The sequence below is a fragment of the Spermophilus citellus genome (genome assembly GCF_964194105.1).
Source record: "Spermophilus citellus genome assembly, chromosome: 8".
NCBI classification, from domain to species: Eukaryota; Metazoa; Chordata; class Mammalia; order Rodentia; family Sciuridae; genus Spermophilus; species Spermophilus citellus.
In genome coordinates this window covers 124,979,609-125,002,626 of record NC_138189.1, presented here as the reverse complement: position 1 = coordinate 125,002,626, position 23,018 = coordinate 124,979,609, and the positions used below count along the sequence as shown (strand labels likewise).

The window sequence follows — 23,018 nt, the reverse complement described above, 5'->3', positions numbered from 1 at the left end:
TGGAGAGAAAGGTTACCTCTGTAAGTAGATAAAAACATTTTTATATACTCTGATTTCCCTTAGTCACTGAATTTATTTTGTTATCTCATGTAGGTAACAACTCCTTGCTATTGTTTGGTAAGCACATTGTGAATATTATCAATCATTTCTAACAGGTCTTATTAAGCAATAATAGGATAGTGACTTCTTAGAATTATATACTTCCATGGAAATGACAGAGGTTATAAATCCATCCCTAGAATGCAATATCTTTCCCTGGATCTGCAATCATTAAGCAGTTTTGCTTATTTCATACGTCATTTACATTACTCACAAAATGCATCTATATATTACAAAAAAGATGTTGAGATTTGGCTATTATAAATCAAACAATAATCTAGGCCCTAAGGCTTACTTTGAGACTTTGATTTTCTTTCCACCTTTTAAATATATTTATACGTTTACAGTGGTTGGTAGACAGATATAGAAAGGCAAACACACAGAACAAGGTTTTAAACAGTGTAATTTAAATACAGGATTATTTGTAAGCTACTTTCTAGGTAAATTTATAAAAGCAACTTACATATAATGTTTTCTCATGTGTAAAACAGAAATTTCCAGATTTTCTGGTGGCTATACTATGACAATGAATGTTTATAATTTCAAGAGCATAATAAAAGATGACTATGATGATTAAACAGTATATACAGAATTTAACCACATTTAGAATGTATGTCCTATCTATTACCATCATCAGTTCAGATAACTGGTAAATATAGAGATGAAAACTTATACTTCCAAAACTTTTAAAAAATTTAAATGATCAAAACAATTATCAATATTGATCACATTTTCCTCAGAGGGGATGAAAATCTAAAAACACACAAATTTCACTGATGAGAATTTCCAAATTATGATAAGAATAATAAGTTATGTGCAACTTTAAAAAACTATTTATTAATTTTTATTTATTCATTTATTTTCAACACTGGGGATTGAACCCAGGGACATTCTATTGCTGCTCCACCTCCTCAGCTCTTTTTAGTTTTTATTTTGTGACAAGCGGTAATAACAGTCATCAAAACAACATTGTTTTTGTAAAAATGAAACAGGTCATAGGGTATTTTTTTTTTCATATAAAATACCTTAAAGGATTATTTTCCAGCAAGGAGAATACTGTTGGTTGAACTAGTATGGGCAATCCAGACATTAATTTTCATTCTCTTTCCCCTTCTCTTCTTCCTCCTCTCCTCCTCCTTTTTCTGAAGCATTCTTTTGGTGGATCCTAGCATGTATTAGGGGATGCAGTTTAATATCAATGCCAGTGACCCTGGTTTAGCTCTGCGCTGAGGGAATTGGTCTCCTACCCAGTTCCCCTGAGGGATTGTTAAATGCCCACTGGAAGATTATTTGCTTACCTCAGCAGAAATTTTCACTGCCTGGGGAGAGAGGAGGAGAAATTAGAGGAGTATAATTGAAAAATGCTCTAAAATGATTCTGATCCTTCCTCCCTATTGCACCTTCCACTCCAAGGAAAATCATGGCATTTATTGGTTGAAGATACTTTCATCTTGAACTTTTTTTAAGGAGAAATTTAATATGTAAGAAAACATTTTTCTTTGTCTCAATAAGTAAAAAACTGCTCTATCTTCTTCTTTGGCCAATGAAAAACTAAGTAGATGTTCAAATATTTTATATAATACTTTTTTCATTTTCGTAGGAAATGGCCATCCATCTTCATGAGAAAGGATGCCAAACATTTAATGACAAATAAAACCCTAAGTAACAGATTCCAGACAGAAAATTCTTAGTGGATAAAACCAAAAATGCTTCATTGTAAACTCAGCATTCACTTTACTCTTACCAACAGTATAACCATTTCACAGGGGCATTAAATTCCCCTTTTTAGGAAAATGAAAAATTGTCCAAACCAAAGGCCAGCAAACTTTGTCTTGAAGGAACACATACTAAATGTCTTAGGTCTATGGACCAAAAAAAATTTGAAGACATTGTGTAGAATCTACAGAATATTAAAATGTAACTCTTTAAAGGTGTAACAACCATTCTTACCTCCTGGACCAAAAAAGAAAAATGCACTGGACCAGGCTCAACCCACTGGCTACAGATTGCTTACCCCTGATCTACACATTAAATAGCACGAAAAAACAAAAGAGACCTTTAAATCTACTTCAAATCCTGTTTTGTTGATATCCATTAAAGTTTCCTATGGTCCTTTTAAGAGGCCATGCTTCCTAAATAAGGAGAAAAATCAATGATTAATCTAGAAAACACATAAAGTCAGGATTTATTTATATTAAAAGTGCATCTAAATACTTGTTTTAACCATCTATCTAAACCTTGCATCAGCACTGGATAAACTAATTATTTCATTGAGTTCAATTTTAGATTTTTCTAACTTCACTGGAACATATGGATTTTAAAGATGGTTTCAAAAAATTGAAAAATCTATGATGATTAAAAATCTATTAAAAAACAAATAACACATTCTACAGATTTAGCTTAGTGGTAAAGCACATGCTTAGACACACAAGACCCTGATTTCAATCCCCCAAACTGCACAAAATTTTAATAAGAAATAGCACTTTTCTAAAACTGATAATCATTTACCTAGAATTGAGCAGGCTACTGAATATCTTTTTAACTATGAAGTGCTTCACAAAGTATTGATAAGCCTTACTCTGTTTTACTAAAAGATCTGAGATAAACAGTTAGATCAAGATTTTATATGAGGAAAATAAGTTTGATAATAATTTAATGACATTGCTATTTGACAAATATTGTAGTTAATTCCTCTAGAGGGTTGTCAATTATTTTCCCTTCTGTTAAGAATACATAATTGTTTTGTATGGTTTTATCTGATTTCCTTATAGCAGGGCCTAATACTTTTTCATGCATTGATTCATTTTCTCTTTCATATATTGTTAAACTTATCTTTAGTGAGCATAGTTTAGTGTTTCAAGCACTGAGGATAGAAAAGCAAATGATGTAATCCATTGACTTCAGAGAGTCTAGAGATATCAGGATATTTTTGGTCTTTTTCTCCCTCTACTTTTCCTGTCTGAAACTCAAATATGGAAACATTTTACATGTTAGACAACATATACTGATATTCCCGTGTTTAAATTAACATTTCCAGTTGAATTTGTTAATCATGAATTCAACATTGAGGTTCAAGTAAACAAACATTTTGTTATACAATGATTATGTGGTTCTCAAGTTGCTTATACTTTCTAAGTCTCAACTTCAAAAGGAAAAAAAAATAATATATATATATATATATATATATATATATATATATATATATATAATAGGGTTGTTGTACTAATAATGTTTGCAAAATGTTTAGTGCAATTCTTATATAGCAGCTTAATTAATTGTAGCTTTTTAATCACTTTATTGTAAAATCAGTGCTTTTCAATATTACTTTTCCCCAGCTCATCTGAAAGATATGAAATTTCCTTTTAATAGTAGCAACCTGGAGTGGTTGGGGATTTAACTTGGTGGCAGAGTGCTTGCCTAGTATGTGCAAGGCCCTGGGTTTAATCCCCAGAACGATTTTAAAAATATCTATGTATCTATCTGTCTACACACACACACACATGCCTGTTGCAGTCTACAAACTATATATTCATCTAAATGTTTCCATATCACTCTAGGATAAGTGGTAACTACAATGTGTGTTTATTTATTTATTTGTTTGTCTGTTCTCCCTCTCTTATCCATTTCCTGTAACTGGTACCAGTAACTTTGAATCTGAAGTGCCTCTTAGACACCTCTGTTCTTTACTTCTGGTTCATATTACCTTCCCTTGCATTCCTCAAAAAGTCCTTCTTTAGCTCTTCTCAGTTTGTTTAGTTCTCTTTCTATACATCCTGTGGATTATGGAAAAAATATTATTTGCATTATTCTGTTTTCCAGCTGAAGTTCTACTTTGGAGTCAATCTCATGTTATACTCTTCAAACCACTTCCCTGCCCCTAGTGCTTATTTATTGTCAGAAAACCCCATGTATGCTCTAGTGTTCATTTTATTAAGACAAATTCAGACATTATGGTTCAAAGAAGCGCATGCTTTGATATGAACTAGTTACAATCCTTTGTAGTCGTCTATCCAAGTATGTCATCATGTTTTGCCATGTTTTGATTAGATTTTCATATTTATGAAGACATGAGTTAAGTTATACCTCTTCATATCTGTTCTCAAGTAGGAATAAACCTATGTATATTTTCAAATGTTAATGGTTCTTTATATTATAAAGCTATTTAAAATGTCCAAAATCCTTTCTTCTCTACCATTTCAGTTGAATGTTACAATATCTATTTGAACTGTGAAAGACTTCCTAACAGACAGAAAAATAGGAAAACCAGGTCCTTGTTAGGATCAGGATTTTTTTTTCTGAAGAAACTTACTTATGTCTGCAGCAATTTTGGGGAACTAGATGTCTAAATATAAACCATTTCATATTGCCAGTGAGCTCTTTGCATGAGGCTCTCCCAGAACATGGACTATGTTGGGGAGCAACGTGGCCCTTGGTGATAAGGCTAGTCAGAACTTTATCTCAAGTGCTTTGATTTGTTTTGCATCTTTATTTTTCTATGATTTGAAGAATCCATATAAAATATTTATTTTCTTTGTATTCTGCAATTTTTGAAAATTAAAAGAAAATCATAGAACTATAGTGTTTAATTTAGTGTGTCAGAAAAGGAACTCCACACATTACAATGAGCACCAGAAGAAAAAATGAGATCTATGTTTTCCTTCTTTATATATCCAGTTATGGTGATGGCAAACATTAAGTAGAGATGGCTGCTGTTTACAAGAACAATGTCCTTTCTACCGTCTTCCTTTTCTCCAGAATAAGGGACTCTGGCAAATGTTTCTCTTTAATGTGTTGGACAGCAGTAGTTATGGGTTGATACTGTGCAGTCTCACAGACGCAACAGGAAAACACACATAAGTAAATGAACACTATAAAGAAATCTCAACTGGCCTAATTCACATGGTGACAACTCAGAAGACAACAATACCTGGAGCTTTTGCATTTGCTACTTTGTCTCCTTGTCTAGTGAAGAGGAAACAGTAAGGAAAATGGTGTCTTTGTTGTTTGTGTCTAGCAAAATGTAGCACCTCTTTCTATATGAACTATATCAAAAGATATTGAGGTCAAAGAGATTTCTAAACTAGGTTAAACATTCTGAAGTTTTTGATATTTTGAGACTATTTCATTGGTCATTATTGCAAATTCTGATCTACTTGCCATTCATGCTGAATCATTAAATATTGAATTGTTGAAATCCTTACTAGTCCATCTTCAAATTACCTAATCATGGCTACCTCTCAGTCTATATGTCACATTTACTCTTAGCACTCCTGCCCATGTTCAGTTCCTCAAACATTCTGAATTTTTAGATGTGTCCCAGTAACATCTGCACTTGGAATGGGCTTCTTTTCTTCACTCTCTTTACCTCCTCCTGTAAAAATATATAGGTATCAGCTTTGAATGGTCACAACAAATGTTACTGGGTAAAGGAACATCTCATATTCAAAACTGTAGTTTCCCTTCATAGTATATGTAAGACTTTATAATTATGTCTGTCTATCCTCCTTAACTACCCCTAGGAGAAAGGTCGATAAAATGTTATGTGTTTCTGTTTTTCAATACTTTTACCAGCCACTCTCTGTAAATATAATATGTATAAATTCTTACATATGAATTACCTTTTACATTCTTCATTTCCAGAGAACACAGAACGCACATTTGTCACAGATGTTTTTCTGCAACCGAAATTTATAATGTTGGAATAATAACATCTTAACCCTATTTCAATATTCTATTGAAATAGACATTTTCCACCCACCTTTATCGATATGTTGACAAATTAAAATTGTGTGTGTTTAATGTAAACAACTTGATGATTTGATGTATGTACATACTGAGGAATAATCACTATAGACAAGCTAACATACCCCTCACCTCTTATGGTTATTCCTCTATAGTAATAAGAACACTTAAGATCCACCCTTTTAGCAAATTGCAAATATTCATTATAATGTTAACTAGTATCACTTTACAAAATAAATCATTCTTATATCAGTAAAAGCAAAAGATATGCTAATTAATGATAACATATCCATTTGGAAGGGTGGGAGTTCTTTATGTTGTCTTATGGACATTTTGGAAGGTTTACTAATGCTGTTGTTGGATTTTCCAAATTCCTATGAGAAAAGGCAGTTACTGAATTGAATTCAGGACATGACAGAATCCTTTAGCATGCATCTCAAAGGCAGGTATGTGTGATGCTGCTTCAAGTCAATGTCATAGACAGTAGATAAATCTCTGTACTACTGAAATTAAATTTGAAAACCAGATGGGAATGCTCAGAGTGTTGTTCTGTTTTGAATGTAATATCTCACTTATATTAGACTGTTACCATATGGATCTGCAGTCTCAGTCCTAAGTGCTTCATCCTCATTTCACTTAATCTTCATCCCACCGTAGAAAGCAGATGCACTCATTATTCTCATTTTATAAATAGGAGAATTGATACTGTGAAACCTTAGCAAAAACTGCTTTAAGCCATGTAGCTCTACTGATCAGATCAGGGACTTGGATATAGGTGGGCTTGTGACCATCTACTATGTGCTTTCTCCCAATGAGCAGGACCTGCAACCTTCTCGTTCCCAAAGCCAATCAATTTAGGAAGGATATGGGTGATGTACATGTGTGTTAGTACTGCCTGCTTTTGCTTTTTCTGGAATGTTCTGGCACTTGCACAGATTATTTTAATTATAATATTTTTAAAGGCAGTTTTATTTTATCAACCATCACAGGCACTCAAGGAAATTTCAACCTCCAAACTTTTGAGGAAGTTATTTATTTATTTATTTATTTATTTATTTATTTATTTATTTTGAGAACAACTATGAATTGATGCACTCCCAGGGTTAAGAATGAAGTTGCTGATAAGGGCTCATTTGAAATGATTGTGGATATGTTTTAAAAAATGAGGAAGTTGCTATTCAGGGTCTCCAATGCCAGACTAGTCACAGGAAAAAAAAAAAAAAAAACCTTAAGATATAAGTGTCCCTCATGAAAGTGTAGAAGGATGAACACAAGACTCACAGGGATTGACCTCTAGTGAAAGATCTTGAAGCTATTCATGGATTTGAAGGGCACTTCTCCCCCTGGGCAGCCTCCTTGAGCTAGATTCTCTCTTTGGGAGTTCAGACTTATTAGAAACAGTAATAATACAGAGGATACTCATGCATCCCAGGCAGTTAGAATAAAAGCAATATAAATTTTTTAATTTTTAGATGCAATGTACAGTTATTATCTGTGGTTTATAATGGGACATTTTAATTTTAATAATGATTGGACACCACACAATATTATGGTATCCTAGCTCTTTCCAGTGGACCATCCAAGGAACTATTATCCAGACTTCTGTGTATTGTCTTTTAATACCACTCAGCTCCAATAATGCTTACAGGATCAGCATTCCTTGGAACTGTCCAAGACAAGAACTTACTCATTTGAGACTCTGTTTTCTAACACCTATATTTAGGGTTTCCAATTGCAGAACACCTGTTTTCATACCTCCACAACAATTTCTTTATCTCAAGATGAGCAGTCCTTGAAGTGTGCTTGTGGGAAAAAGTAGAGAGTAGCAGGAACTCAGTGTCAGGATATGGATTCAGTTTGTTTTTAGGTTCACATATGGTAATTAAGGAATATCTCCTTAAGTACAGATTTATGAGAAATGTTGCTTGGACATTTTTGACAAATTGTATATTTAAAAAAATGAATATCACAAAATAATGTGAATTTTCAAAATATGTGGTGGACTTTTGCCAGTTATGTTTGATTGCTTGTAAGGTGTTTGGAAACATGTGGGGAAATATATTTAATTCATTTCCTCATTTTAAAACATGCACACATTTATTTAGCACAAGATTGTTTCACACATTTGGGTTAGATACCAGTTGTCAATTAAAATCCAAAAATCCCAATCCAAAAGCACCACCTTTTCGGGGGGAAAGGTAATAAGAAAAAACAAAATATTGGTTTAAGTTCCAATAGTCTCTAACAGTGTAGGAAATTAATTTCTTTTTTTTATATACTTATTTTTTATTAGTTGTTTAAGATAATACAATGATCTTGACATATCATACATTTGATTAAAATAGGGTATGAATTCTCATTTTTCCACATGTACAGATTGCAGGATTACATTGGTTATACATCCATGTGTATACATACAGCAATCCTAGTGTCAGTTGTATTCTGCTGCTCTCCCTATCCCCCCTCCCCTCCCTCCCCTCCCATCCCTATTGTCTACCCATACTACTGTGACACTTATCTCTACTAGGAAAATTATTCATTTAAAAATACTTAATTTTAAGTAGTTATTGAATAATCGTAGCTATAATGCATAGAATTTGATTATCATTTGGTCATGATTTTAAGATAGGGGAGATAGAGCTTGGTTTGGCAAATTTAGTTCATAAATTGTATCATTTAATCAACAAAGTAAATGTTTGGTTAAGTTATTCTGATGCTGGATGAGAATTAATAAGATTTTTATCTTCATTCCTCTCCTCTTATCCTTTCTTCCTCTTCCACTTTTCCCTCTTCCTTCATCTTTTTCTTCAATACTATGATGGTCACCTGTTAGATGTTGATTTAGTCAGCTTTTTAATTGAAGTAACCAAAAGACCTGAGAAGAACAATTAGAGGAGGAAAAGTTTATTTTGGAGCCCACAGTTTCAGAGGTCTCAATCCATAGAAGGCCAGCTGTATTCCTCAGGTCTCAAGATAAAGGAGAAATCATGGCAGAAGAGTAGGGTGGAAGAACATGGCTTGGGGCATTGCACCAAGAAGGGGAGGGAGAGAGGGAGGGAGGGAGAGAGGGAGGGAGAGAGGAAGGGAAGGGGAGGGAGGGAGGGAGGGAGAGAGAGAGAGAGAGAGAGAGAGAGAGAGAGATGCACACACTCTACTCACTAGATACAAAATATATGCCCCACACCTCTAATGATCTACCTTGTCCAGCCACACCCTACCTGCCTTCAGTTACTACCCAGTTAATCCTATCAGGGATTAATTCACTGATTGAGTTAAGACTCTCATAACCCAATCATTTCACCTCTAAGCCTGCTTGCATTGTCTCACACATGAATTTTTAGGGGACACTTAACATTCAAACCATAACAGACATATTGGGCACCTTGTGAGAAGCACTATTCTAAGCTCTTTACACAGATTGAAATTGTCAGCTGACCAATGACTGGAGGTAAATAGTGCTATTTCTTTGTTTTACAGAGGAGGAAATTAAACACCAAGAGGCAAACTGTCCAGAATCAGTGTGACTGCATATGGGGTTAGTTTAGTTACTTATTTGGAGTGTGACTTATGGGTGAAACCAAGTGAGTTTCTCTATCTATGTTTACTTGTGAACCAGAGAAAATGCCCTTTTCACCTCATCCTAGACCACTTTAAAATCAAACTTTAGGCCACATTAAAAATAAACCTTCTCTAAATATTTGTTAATGTTTGTTGACTGCTTTCCTGGAGTTATGCACTGAGTAGAAGAATTCGATGCTTACCCCAAGCAGAGTCATTGGGTACATAAGGTAGAGATAACAGAAAACCCTGAAAATCATACTCTTTGAACACAGTAGAAACTGTTCATTTGGGGTTACTCAAGAGATTTAAATAGTAATCATCATCATCATCATCAAAAACATCAAAATACAAGAAATGACTATATATGAATATAGCACTTCTGTTGGTAGTTATGTGATAGATGAAAAGGTGTATAATGCACTTTAATCCCATTTACCTTTGCCTATTACATATTACCTAGGATATTTTTGTCACCTAACAACTGAAACATAAAAGCACATCCAAAATCTTTCATTAGGGAGAACATTTTAATTAAGGTTCTCAGAGAAACCATGGTTTTCCTCACGTGTATACTAAGTGTAGTTTAAATGACGAAGAAATTACACAATTTCTTTGTGTAATGCAATGATTTAAACAAAGTCTAAATATGTGTAGTAAAACCCCTCTAGGGAAAAAAAGAAAGGAAGGAAGGAAGGGTGACCTGATATTCCCACAGGTTTCTAAGAGAAATGTAATGAAAGAGCTCTAAGTAATTTTGAATAACTCAGTAGAATTTGGTGTGAAATTAGTAAGAGAAGGTGATTATTTCTTGCCATTATACTACTGTTCACTAGGAAACATGTTTGGGTGGGCCATTTCAGAAGCTAAAGCTTGAAAGATAAAGGTCTTTAATAAAAAGACAGACAGAAAGAAATGCACTGACTTGTGGTTAGGGGATTTCTGGGGAAATGGCTGTTACATTTTATGCACAGGTTCTGCGTGTTCTGCCTGTATCCCACTCATTTAAGGCTTGTTACGGAGTTATGTGTGTTTCAGAGAAACTGTGTTTATTATAGAAATTGGTGACTTTTATTTCTTTGGGTTGGAAGAAAGAGAATGGAGCATGGTGAAAACTTGAATTAATTAATTAATTTTATCATATGTTAAATTAGCATTTACTTATATTTTATCAGCATGGACTAAATCAGGGGCTCCGAAACTATAATTTGTAGAGTAGTGTTGTTTCATAATAAAATGTTTAATGGCAAAATGACAAAAATAAGAATCAGGATATTTATGACCTTTAAACTGGAAATTCCATTTCTAGGATTTTATTTTATTTTTATGTAGAAATACAGTTAACAACAAAATGGTCAGCAAAGCATTGTTCATACATATGGAAAAAAATAAAAGCCATCTAATTTTTTACCAAGACTGCAATATGCCTATATACAATGCAATTTTATTCAGTCATGGCACAAAAATATATTTATTAATATGAAAATATATCCATCAAATAGTAAGTTAAGAAAGGAGATTTAAAAGCAGTTTTATATATATATATAGGATATTGAAGCATGAGTAATTTAAATATAATATTAGCAGTGGTTATCTCAGGATAGGAGAGGATTGTTTTTCTTTTTAGTTTTTCCTTTCCTGTACTTTATTTATTTTTACCATTAGAAATTAGAAATGCATTAATTTACAATAGCATTTCTCAAAGGATAAATTGGTGCTTGTACATTCTGTATTCATGAGTTTTGGATATCTACTGAAGTTTGATATAAAAGAGTCAAGTCTTTGAATAGCTCTGTCCCTTTAATATAATAGCTACCTATGTTTGGAGGAAAGGAGAAGATCACATTTTACATATAGCTCTACACTGAATATGCAGGCAAAGGAAGCATTGTAGTTATTAGTAATGTGCATTAATGCTTCAACTACTTAAAACATAATTTTGCACATGTTCTTTTTACAGTTGTGGAAAGTGAGCTATATATTTGTTCCCACTTTAGAAAACAAAGGTTAATGCTCATGCTTATGTATATTGTTTCTTCAAATTTATTTAGCTAGTAAATTCTGGATTCTGAAATTCAGAACACCATACTTCACCATGCTTACCAAAATCATTTTGTTGTTATTTTTACAGTTCTGAGGATAGAACCTAGAACCTCACACATGATAGACAAGCACTTTACCACTTAGCTGCCTCTACAGTCCATTATTCCCTCCCTTCCCCTCTTCTCTCTCTCTCTTTTCCCCCTCTACACCTCCCCCTCCCCCTCTCTCCTCCCCCTCTCCCCCCTCCCCTCTTTCCTGCCCCCTCTCCCCCCTCCCCTTTTTTCCCATCCCCCTCTCTCCCTCTCTCTCACCTTATCATCTTATTTTTTTTTAAATAAGAAATGAAAGAAGGAATGCTTTGACTCATGGTTAAGGGATTTCTGGAGAAATGGGTATTCCTCCATTTTATATAAAAGAACTGTGTTTTCTATTTGGATCTCATTCTAAATTCAAGGCTTATTATGGATTGGGGTGTGTTTCAAAGAAATTGAATGCATGTCTGTGGCCAGGAAATGATATGCTTTGAAGAACATTGGGTGTTCTCAGGAATATCTCCAAGCTAAAGGTGGCATAGGCTGTACTGCCATTTTAAACTTTCTCTTGAGATGCATCTGCAATGAGGAAGCTTCAGAGGAGAGAAAGTGATTTGTCCTGCCTGGTGTCTAGCTTTCCTTGTATTCTCCTGGCAAAAGAAAGTGACTTGGATCTGTTGGATTAAGAGTCAGAGATTGATATCCAAGTTCTGTGTATTTTTATGAATTTAACACTGGAAAAGATATATGGGAGCTTGTCAGCTCCTTTCTCCACCTCACAGTGTTTTGAAGGATGGCTTCCCCCTCTCATTTGGACATTTGTTTGAGAAAAGTAATCCAAATATCAAAATAAATGTATTTATAGAATTGTGAGGACTATTAAAAATGATAACTATAATTTTCTTCCACTAATACTGTGTACATTTCGAGCTACTGTGTTTAATAAGCAAAGGATATATTTGAGGATTTTATCAGTCCACTTGGCATCTCAAACTTAATATGTTGACAACATAACTCTTGATCTTAACCACCAGTCTACCTCCAGTAGTCTCTCTCAAGTCAGCTACTGATGACAACATCCTTCTAGTTGCTCAGCCCAAAAACCTTGGTGTCATCCCTTAGACTTCTCCCTCTCACACTCTGCATCCAGTCCATCAGCAAATCCTGTGGAACAAGCATGGAGATTTGAACCACTGCCCGTCCACTCCCCTGCTCCCACCCTGAAGTCTTTCTTACCTTAATGTTTGTAGTAGCCTTCTAACTGGCCTGCTCAATGTGTCCTACAAGCTTCTGTTCCATCCTCAATGCAGCAGCTAGCCTCATTCATTGAACCTATGTCAGTTCTTTAGCCTCTCACATAGCAAGGGCCAGAACCTCTTCATCTCTTTCAAGTTATGTTAGTCACCCCAATGACCAACTGGATCCAAATATGGTGGCCTGTTGTGACCTCCCTGACCCATTCTCTTGGTCCTCTGCTCTGTTCCATCTACACTGGAATCTGTAATTCCTGAGGATGCTCCCCAGTCCTTGGCACTTACCATTCCCTCTGCCCTGACCACAGTTCCCCCAGATGGCTCATGATCACTTAGACTTCACTTATTCTCTAGCTTTAGCAAGGCCTTGCCACTGTGCTTGAACATCCATTCCTCTACTCTGCTTTATTTTCCCCTGTATTTTCATTTTCTATATTACATATTAGCTTTATGCCTTGTCTATCTCCTTTACTAGAATATATGTATTCTAAGGGATTGGGGATTTTTGTCAATTTCACTGAAGATTTTATCCCTGGTGTCTAGAACAATGTTCAGCACATACAGGGACACAATGCAGGTTTGATGAATCTTTATTAAACCAAAAGCTGCTTCTTGATTATGTTCAGTGTCAAGTATTATATTGGGCATTAGAGTACTATATAAATGTTTTATTCATTTTTTACTGGTGCTTTATAATTACATGTATTAGAGTACCATTTAAATGTCAATTGTATGAAAACATAGTTAAAATATTTTAATTTGGGAAAAGGGATGTGACAATTTCTCTTTATAACTAAACTTTTAGATATAATATCTTGATTTAAATAAATTTAAATAAAACAAATCCTATTTCAGATATAAAACCATTGCTTATAGAATGACTATGGTAGTTACTTTGTTATTTCAACTTCTCCCCCACATTGCTCACTCATTTTTGTTTTCCAGAAAAGAGGCACAGTTAGATGAAGAAGGACAGTTTCTTGTCAGAATAATATATGATGATTCCAAAACTTATGATTTGGTTGCTGCTGCAAGCAAAGTTCTCAGTAAGTTGAATGCAATTTTTTTTTCTTTGGTTCACATACACATAGAAGCCCAAGGGAATGTATGTTTCAGTATCACAACCCTGATGGGGAGCCCATTCATATGTAATGATAGGGTCAGGCTATCCCCCTCTTCTTCCCTTTACAAGCTCTTTCTAGAATGGAAAAGAGAAAATGTGCTCGATGCGCCTCCCCATAGAAAGCTATGTATTGAGGAAGGAAAAAAACATCAATAATTAATGTAATAATTTTAATTATGATGTCAGCAATAGCATAATTAACAAGTGTATGCAGAAAATACTATTCCCAAATCTCTTTTTACAATCACAAGTTATGCTAGCTACTGATAAAAGAAAAAGGAAACTGTGACTTATAGGCAAAGACCATTGATATCCATATGTTCTTCAAAGGCAAAGAGTTTCTTGGAGAAAGTTATACTCGAGGTAATATCTGTTATTCCCACAGCATAACTTTAGCTGTAGTTTGCATAAAATAGAATAAAGTGTGTAGCTTTGATCAACAGTACATCAGGATTAGAAAAAAATAGTAAGTGGTTTATAATAAGAAAACTATACAGCCTCATTAGTAATCAAAATTGAAACAAAATATGAAATAACTTAAAATTGAAACTTGGTAGTTATTAAAAAATGAAATATCTATGCAGTCAAGAGTAGCATTAAAGGAGAAAGAAATCACTTCACATTTTTGATCTGATGATAAATTAAGATGACTTTTTAAAATGTTCAATGTCTCTAGCAATCAGAGAAATGCAAATTAAAACTACACTGAGATTTCATCTCAATTCAGTCAGAATGGCAACAATCAGGAATAGAAGTAATAAGTGAGACCTTGTATCTAAGTAAAATACAAAATAGGGCTGGAGATGTGGCTTGGGGGTCAAGTGCCCCTGAGTTCAATCCCTGGTATTAAATAAAAGAAAAAGAATACAAGTAACAATAAATGTTGGTGAGGATATGAGCAAAAAGGTACACTCATACACTGCAGATGGGACTACAAATTAGTTCAACCCCTCTGGAAAGCAGTAAAAATTGGGAATGGAACACCATTTGACCCAGTTATCCTACTCCTCAGTATATACCCAAATAATTTAAAATCAGGATACAATAGTGATGCAGTCACATCAACGTTTACACACAATTCACAATTCATAATAGCTAAGCTATGGAATCAATTTAGGTGGCCATCAATAGAGGAATGGATAAAGAAAATATGGTTTATATAAACCACAGACTATTACTCAGCCATAAAGAAGAATGACTTTATTATGTTCACCAGTAAATGTCTGAATCTGGTGACTATCATGCTAAGTGAAATAAGTGAATCCCCCAAACCAAAGGGTGAATGCTAACACACAACAAGGGGTAGGGAAGAATAGAAGTTTATTGGATTAGACAAAGGGAAGGGATTAGACTGAAGGGAAGGGAGCAGGAACAGGAAAAGCAAAGACAGTAGAATGAATCTGACATGACTTTCCTCTGTACATATAGAATACACCACAGTGAGTCTCACCACTGTGCGTACCCCAAGACTGGGATCCTAATTAGAATAAGATATCCTCCATGTTTATGTAAATATGTCAAAATAGATTCTACTGTCTGTTAATGTATTAATACATAGTAAATAATATGTTAATATTGTCTTCTCAGAATGCATTGAATTGTCCTGGCCAGATGTTTTTCTTTTGAACTGTGTTCACTCTGCACAAAAATTATAGCTATTTTAAATCATTTTAATATACCTTTAGCCTCCTTCTTCTTGTTAACAGTATTCTACCTGTAATATATATATGTATGTATTTTGTACCTCTTTCAAACCATAAAACAGATCTCAATGCTGGTGAAATCCTCCAAATGTTTGGGAAGATGTTTTTTGTCTTTTGTCAAGAATCTGGTTATGATACCATTTTGCGTGTCCTGGGATCTAATGTCAGAGAATTTCTACAGGTAAGCAATTTCATATTCTATCAGTAAAAGTTATGAGTTTGTGTTTCTTAAACAGAGGTTCTAGAATGCTTTTGTTCAGCCATCTGTACAAGAGTCTCATGCTGCTAAAATGGAATCGTAGTGGGCTTTCCCACGTTTATTGGGTGGTCTTGAACATATTTTAGCACTTCATATTTTTTCTTAATTTCTTGTTGCTGATCATTTCTAGTATGCAAGTCAAATTAATATTGTTTAAACTTCACAAGGCATATTATGCTCTATTCAACAGCTTCTTAGTTATTATACATGCTAAAGTTTGTAGTTTAAAGTTTTTGACATATAATATTGTTCTATTTTCATTTTGTAAGATAGTTCCAGTTAGTAGAGTCTAGTTAAACAGTATATCAGTATTTACAAAGTCCTACCTAGAACTTGTCATTTAGGAAAAAGGATCAGGGCACTTAGGTATCTACCTCCCCCAAAATACTGAGCATACTTGCTATAGAGTTACCTTTTAATAAGTCTATTAGTAAGAGGAAAGTTGGAAACCTTTCAAAGTCAGTGTCAAGTGAAAAAGATAAATAATGTCTCCAAAGGCCTTTATCTTATAGTCTTGTTAAAATTTACAAGTTTTTTTTTTACTAGTAAATTACCCCATTAGATGAAAGTCTATTTCTGGATGGACTGTGCTATTTTAAGCACAGGCCTTTGTGAGACCCTCATCTTGAAATGTGTTAACATAAAAAATTATGTAGTTGTTCGCAAAGAATATTTCTAAGCTGGCTGCTGAGAGCAGCCAGACCTTGCTGGAAAATGATGTCAGTGCACACCCACTGAACTGAAGCCCAGCTTTGAGGGAATGTAAACTACTCTCAGCCCAGCTGCCTTATTGATTTAACAGCCAAAATAAGAACTTTAGTGTTTAATCAAAAATGTCTGTTGTTTACGTAGGGACATTTTTCTTATAAACTTAAAACAGCATTAAATCAAGATGGAAACTGGTTTGCAATCTCCTGCTGTGGATTTACTAAACCACCAGTGTCAAAAAAAAAAAAAAAAAAGTTACTGCTTCCAAACAAAGTAGTTGCAGGAAGATATTTAAATTAAAATTATAAAATTAAACAGGCAGCATTTAAATGGGTCATTTTGAATGGATTAAAGTTTGGTACTTTCAAGTATTTGGGGGTTTAAAATTTTGAAATACATGTACCATTTTTAATATTTTTGTTGATAATTTTCACTTCATTAGTAAACTTGTAAATTTCAGTTGTTCTCTTAATATTGACATTGTCTCTCAATGATCATAGCAACACCACAAAGTTTTAATAATTCTGTTTTTAACCTCCATTCATTATGACCATCTGCTGATCTTCTTATGGCATTGTGAGAGAGCAAGCAGTTGTTTAGGTGTGTTTCTCTGTGTTCCAGAGCTGCATTGTCCTGTAGGAGAGTCCCCTAGCCACATGCCACTGCTGAGCTTGGAAATGGGATTTGCCATAAGAGTAAAATATACAGCAAATTTCAAAGACAGTATGAAAGAATATAAATTTACACGCATATAAATATATATAATAAACATATATAGTATTTATATATCTTGTATATATATATATGTACTGGGGTCATATATATATACATATACACATACATATATATATTTATATATATATGTACTGGGGGTTGAACTCAGCGGTGCACCTCCACTGAACATTATCCTTATCACTTTTTATTTTTTGCTTTGAGATAGGGTCTCCCTAAGTTGCTGAGGCTGGTCTCAAGCCTGTTATTCTCCTGCCTCACGATCCCAAGTTGAGATCCTCCTGTCTCAGCCTCCCATTTCTGGGATTACAGGCATCTACCACTACACCCAGTTTGTGAATAATTTTATATTAAAATGCAATAAAACAAGATTTTAGATTATGCCAAATTTTATTTTACCCCAATGATTAATGAGGAAGCTAGATATTTAGAATACTATAGAGTTTTCATTGATATTACCCACTTTTCATCCATTGTTTTTTCTAGTTCTGAAATGGTATGTCTTCGTGACAAATAGATTATGTTAGAGTTCTGATATTTTTAGAAGTAAATATTTTTATTATCATTAGGTTTATTACAGAGAAATTAAATGGAGCTTTTTCTGTATGTGACTATAAATTGAACAATTTTCATGAGATGTTTTAAGAACCTAGCTCAGATATGAAAATTGGTATTTGCATTAGACACAGTGATAAAACATTCTTTAGTCTGTGAACATCAACCACACACTTCTGATATTTCCATTTGAAGTCCTCACAGAATAATAAAATAGTAACTAAAATCATAATACAAGAAAATATTTGACCATGTTTTAGCTGGGCAATACTCATGCATTCTACCAAAGAGTTAATTCTCTTTGGAGAGTCTAACCTCATCTAGAAATCAAGTGTCTTTCCTGCTTCTTAACAACTGCAATATCTTCTCCCCTCTATAACCCTAGCGATTCACCTGAGATACAAATCTATCTCATCCCATTTTCCTGCTTAAACCTTGAGTAATTTTTCATTGCTCATTGGAAAAGTCAAACATTTAAGATAATTGAAAGTACTTCCATCCTCTTTCTATTCCTCGTCTTCCTTTCTCTCAGTCTGGCCAAACTTAACCTGTTCTTGAATCCTTATTTTGTTCTCTCTGTCCTCTGAGCTTTGGCACATGCTTTTCCCTCTGCATGGAAGGTTACACTGGTTCCTCTTCATCTAGACAAATCTTCTTTATCCTGAGATCAGATTTCTTCTCCCCGGATGACTTTCCTCCTTTCTCTTATCTCTAAGCTATCCAAGTCAGGGTGATTGGCTTTCTCATGCTTGCATAGCACGCTCTATTTCCCAGCCACAGTTGTTCTCATGCTGCATTATTATTTCCTGTTTGTTGAACTGGAATGTAAACTTCAGGAGACCAAAGACCATGCATAATCTGTTAATGACTATATCTCCACAGATTCAATCTGTGTGTCTAAGGATGAAGGAATATCTTTTAGAGGGAAAAAAAAGGATATTCATTATTTGAGTATATAGTAAGGGAACACTATTAAGCAAACTCACTAATAGTTCAAAATGAATTATTTTATTAAGGACAATCAATTTGGAATGAGACTACATACCTTTATCTAGAGATAAAGGTATTGTGTCATAAAAGGAATGACACAAGGGAGATTACTGTTCAATATCAAATTTTCAAGGTGCATTATTTGTATCTGTTGGTGTTTTAAATATTCATTCTAATATTTCCATTTGAAGTCTTCACAGAATAATAAAATAGTAACTGAAATCATAACACATGAGAATATTTGACCATATTTTAGCTGGGCAATACGGACTCATGCATTCTACCAAAGAGTTAATCCTGAAGGATTTATAGTTTTCTCTTAATATGGCTATTATATTGTAATAATACCTCAGTTCCTTTATGCAAAGTTTATATTTAAAGACAAAAAGTAAAGGTAGTATTTGTGGTTAAGTTCCAGAAAAATTTTTTTTCACATGTATTTTATGATCTCCTTTGGTTTCTTGGTTGAAACAATGGAAACTAATATATATTTTATCTCTTTGAAAGACTTTGCTTCCAACATCAAATTCATGACCCTGTGTATACAGTCATTCTTGTGCATCTATAATCAATTTTTTAAATTGACTTATTTTACCATTTTCACTTTAAAAATATAGCTAAAACTATAAATGAATACAGTAATAAACTTGAGAAATATTTTAGAGGAAACTTTTGAGATACATTGCTCTAGATACATTAAATAGTTTAGAATTGATTTTACTTACTTTCTGTGAAGTCATTAATTTTGGACCATTGAGCAAAGTAATAATTTCTTTTATTTTTGTTGACAGTAATTATAACATGATATATATATAAAATATATATATATATATATATATATATCTCCAGATGAGAAAGAAATAATAAGTTTTTTTTTATTTTGATGTTCGAATTTTATATATTAATTTATATTAAATTTTAAATATTTAATTTTATATATTCTTTTAAAGGTAAGATCATATTCAACAGGAAATTTTGTCTATTTTTCCATTTTCTTATGCTTAAATAAGCAATGAATTATGTGGTCCCATGCTTTTGCTATATAAATTTCTATTTGAAGCTTCTAGTATGTTGATTAAAACACTGCAGAGAATATATGGGATTTGAAGTCTCCATAAGAAAGTAGTCAATAAGAAATGTCCACTTTGATGGTATTTCCACTTTAAATCCATGGTTTCAAAAGTTTCATTGCATATTGGGAGATTATATTTTTCAAAAATTGCTGCAACACTTCTCACCACATCTGCACTTCTACAGTTATGATTTTTGCTATCCCCTATCAAGGGGTGTGATTCCCTTTCCCATCAATATGAGTTGGCTTTACTTATTGTTTGACCCATGGAATATGACCAAAGTGTCATTTTGAAACTTTCTAGTTTACAGGAGAAGAAATCTTGAGGTTGCCTCCTGGATATTTGGGAAGAGTTGCTCATGGGATGATCCTTGTAGGAACCCAGGCACATGAAATGAGAAGCACAAGCCACATAGACAGGCCATGACCTGGCTAAGCTGAAGCAAATAGCCAGCCATAACTACTAGCCATTTGAGTAATCTGTTTTGAAAAAGTAGCCAGCTACAGCACTCTGATAACCCCAGCCCCACTTTCCAACTGACTCCAAACCAGTGCAAGAACTTTTGTTCTCAGATGTCTCACAGAACCATACAAAACAATAATAAATTGTTGTTTTAGCCAGTAAGTTTTGCAGTGGTTTGATATAAAACAATATATAACTGAAACAGTGTGTGTGTGTGTGTGTGTGTGTGTGTGTGCGCGCGCGCGCATTTGTACAATGAGCCAACTTCTTTGAATAAGCCATGTTTGCTAGGATAATATATGACCTCTGAGAATGGGACTCCAAATGACCAATTCAATTTCAGTGGTATTGCTCAAATCCATTGTAGATTCTTTACTTCCCCAAGAATTTTACAGAGTTAAGATGGAATTAAAATGAACGTCAAAGGCTGCCAGGTTAATTATTGAAAATTAAACAGGCAAAATGCAATTTTAGAGGCCAGTCTGGATTTAAATTATAGTCCTGTTTAAATATGCATAAGGGTCTCAACTGAACATTTAAACATTCTTTCATTGTTGGCTGGAGATACTGGGTCCTTAAATGCATCTTGGTTATAGTGACCATTTGACAGTTTCACTGATTCTCTCAGCTAACCAATATTCAAGTTCTTCATTCAGTGCCTCTGTTCAGCCTGCAAAAGGATTTTCTTCATATCCAGTTGGCTCCAGGTTTTGGCTTAGAAAATACAACATTGTGATTTGGCCAGCCCACCAGCAACAATCTGGGATTGATGACTGATCTAATTCTTAAATGTTTGTGCTAAAGGCTATTTTGGGAAATATGAGGATTTTCCTGAACAGCTGTAAAATTCTAATACTTCCCTAAATTATTTATATTTCTTAGAAAAGAATGCATTATTCACTTTATTTTTAACTTTTAAATTTTAAAAGAAACTGTTTTCTTAGCATCCAAATTAGTATCCAGAATGTCAATTTCTACAGCCTGCAACTTTAAAATTGACACAGAGGATTTAGTTTTCTTTTAAGAGGCTTGTGAAGGAAGAAAAAGAAATAATTTAGAACTAGAAGACATTGCTCTTTGAATATCTTTTGTATACTTTCACAGACCATCAATTAACTGTCAAATGTCATATTATATATGCAGGATCTTTTTAAAACATGGGTTTAAAAGCACAAGAGTAAGTGGAATATCTTACATATGTATAGATCTTTGACTATTTTCATTTTTCTTTAATTAAAATATTTATGTCAAGGGTGGTAATGATAAATACTTTTAATGCAAACCTATTCCAATTTAAATAATTTTAATGATTGGAACAATTTCTTTCAAATAGGGATTTTTACTTTGTTAATTTTTCAGGTAGAAGCCTATTCCTTAAGGAAATATTTCTTTTAAAACTTGCTGGAATAAACTCAGAAAAGTGTCATTAAAGCATTAACCTCTTACTTGCTTTCATCTTATTCTGTATCCTTTGCAATTTCCTTTATTCAGGATTGGGTTTGCCATTTTATTTAGGTCTTGTTTGTTGAAATTTTTCATCTTCAATTTCCAAATTACTTTTTTCTTAGAAACCTAAACAATGATTTTTAAGGTACAGGATTCTCATTTTATTTTTTATTAATTAAATAATTTATTTTAATAAATAGGTATATATGACAGCAGACATTTTGATTCATTGTACACAATTGCAGCACGACTTTTTATTTCTCTAGTTGTACATGATGTAGCATCGCACCGTATATGCAGTCATACATGTACTAGGGTAATGATGTCCATCTTATTCCCCCATCTTTCCTGCCCCTCTACCTGCTCCTCACCCCAGGATTCTCATTTTAAAAGGTTGGTGCTGGTCCTATTTTTCAGAGATCTGAGGAATAAAAACAAAGGAAATGTGTTTCATCCTCTTTCAGAGAGAGATAGAAACAGAGAGATTTGTAATTATTGATTTTTAAGTTTCTTTCAGATCTCAACTTCACTAATCTCAATATAGACAATTACCTCTTTCTCATCTGCTAGATTACCATTCTTGAAGACTAAAAAAAAAAACTCTTTTTTTTTCAAAAATTTCAAGGCAAGGTCTTATTAAATTCATTTCTGTTGATCATTTAGGAATTCTGGATTATATGTAAAGGAAGCAAGAAAATGAAGTAGTGAATTTCTTCATACAATGTAATTATGTCTGAGCTTATTTTGGCAAGCATATTTAAAAAAAGAAGTTTATACATATTTTGCAATATTCTGAGATCTTTAAAAACATTTAACTTTAATGCATTTATCAAAGAAATAATAAATTGTCTTTTGTTTTCTAAATCGGTGGAGCATACTAAATCTGGAACTCCAGTATAGTTTCCCAGGATACCAGAAACTAATTTTTCTTTTACAAATGATAAATGTCTGGTGACAGGGTGATATGAACTTCCGGGTAGAAGCATTCCTGAGTAGAAAAAAGTACATTCACTTTGGATGTAGAATGAACAGCAAAATTATATCAAAACATTTTGAAATGAAATTGAATTCTCAGACTAACCTTTCATTATCTCAACATAAAATAGGTGCATGGACCTACTCTCTATCCTCTCCTCTCTTCTCTCTCTCACTCTCTTTCTCTCATTTATTTCACAAAAGCAGGAAGAATCAATATAATCATACTTTTCATGTCCTGGAAACCTACCTGTACTGCAGTGTG

At 33.6% G+C, this 23,018-nt stretch overlaps 1 protein-coding gene across 1 annotated transcript in view; it reads left to right on the top strand.

Annotated features, from left to right (window-relative positions):
* The window catches only part of GUCY1B1 (guanylate cyclase 1 soluble subunit beta 1), a 42,264-nt gene that overhangs the window by 1,813 nt on the left and 17,433 nt on the right, over nt 1-23,018 (top strand). The window contains exons 3-4 of the mRNA XM_081304139.1: nt 13,673-13,773; nt 15,616-15,734. Of these exons, the coding sequence (XP_081160265.1) occupies nt 13,673-13,773; nt 15,616-15,734 (220 nt within the window). The remainder of the gene's footprint in view (nt 1-13,672; nt 13,774-15,615; nt 15,735-23,018) is intronic.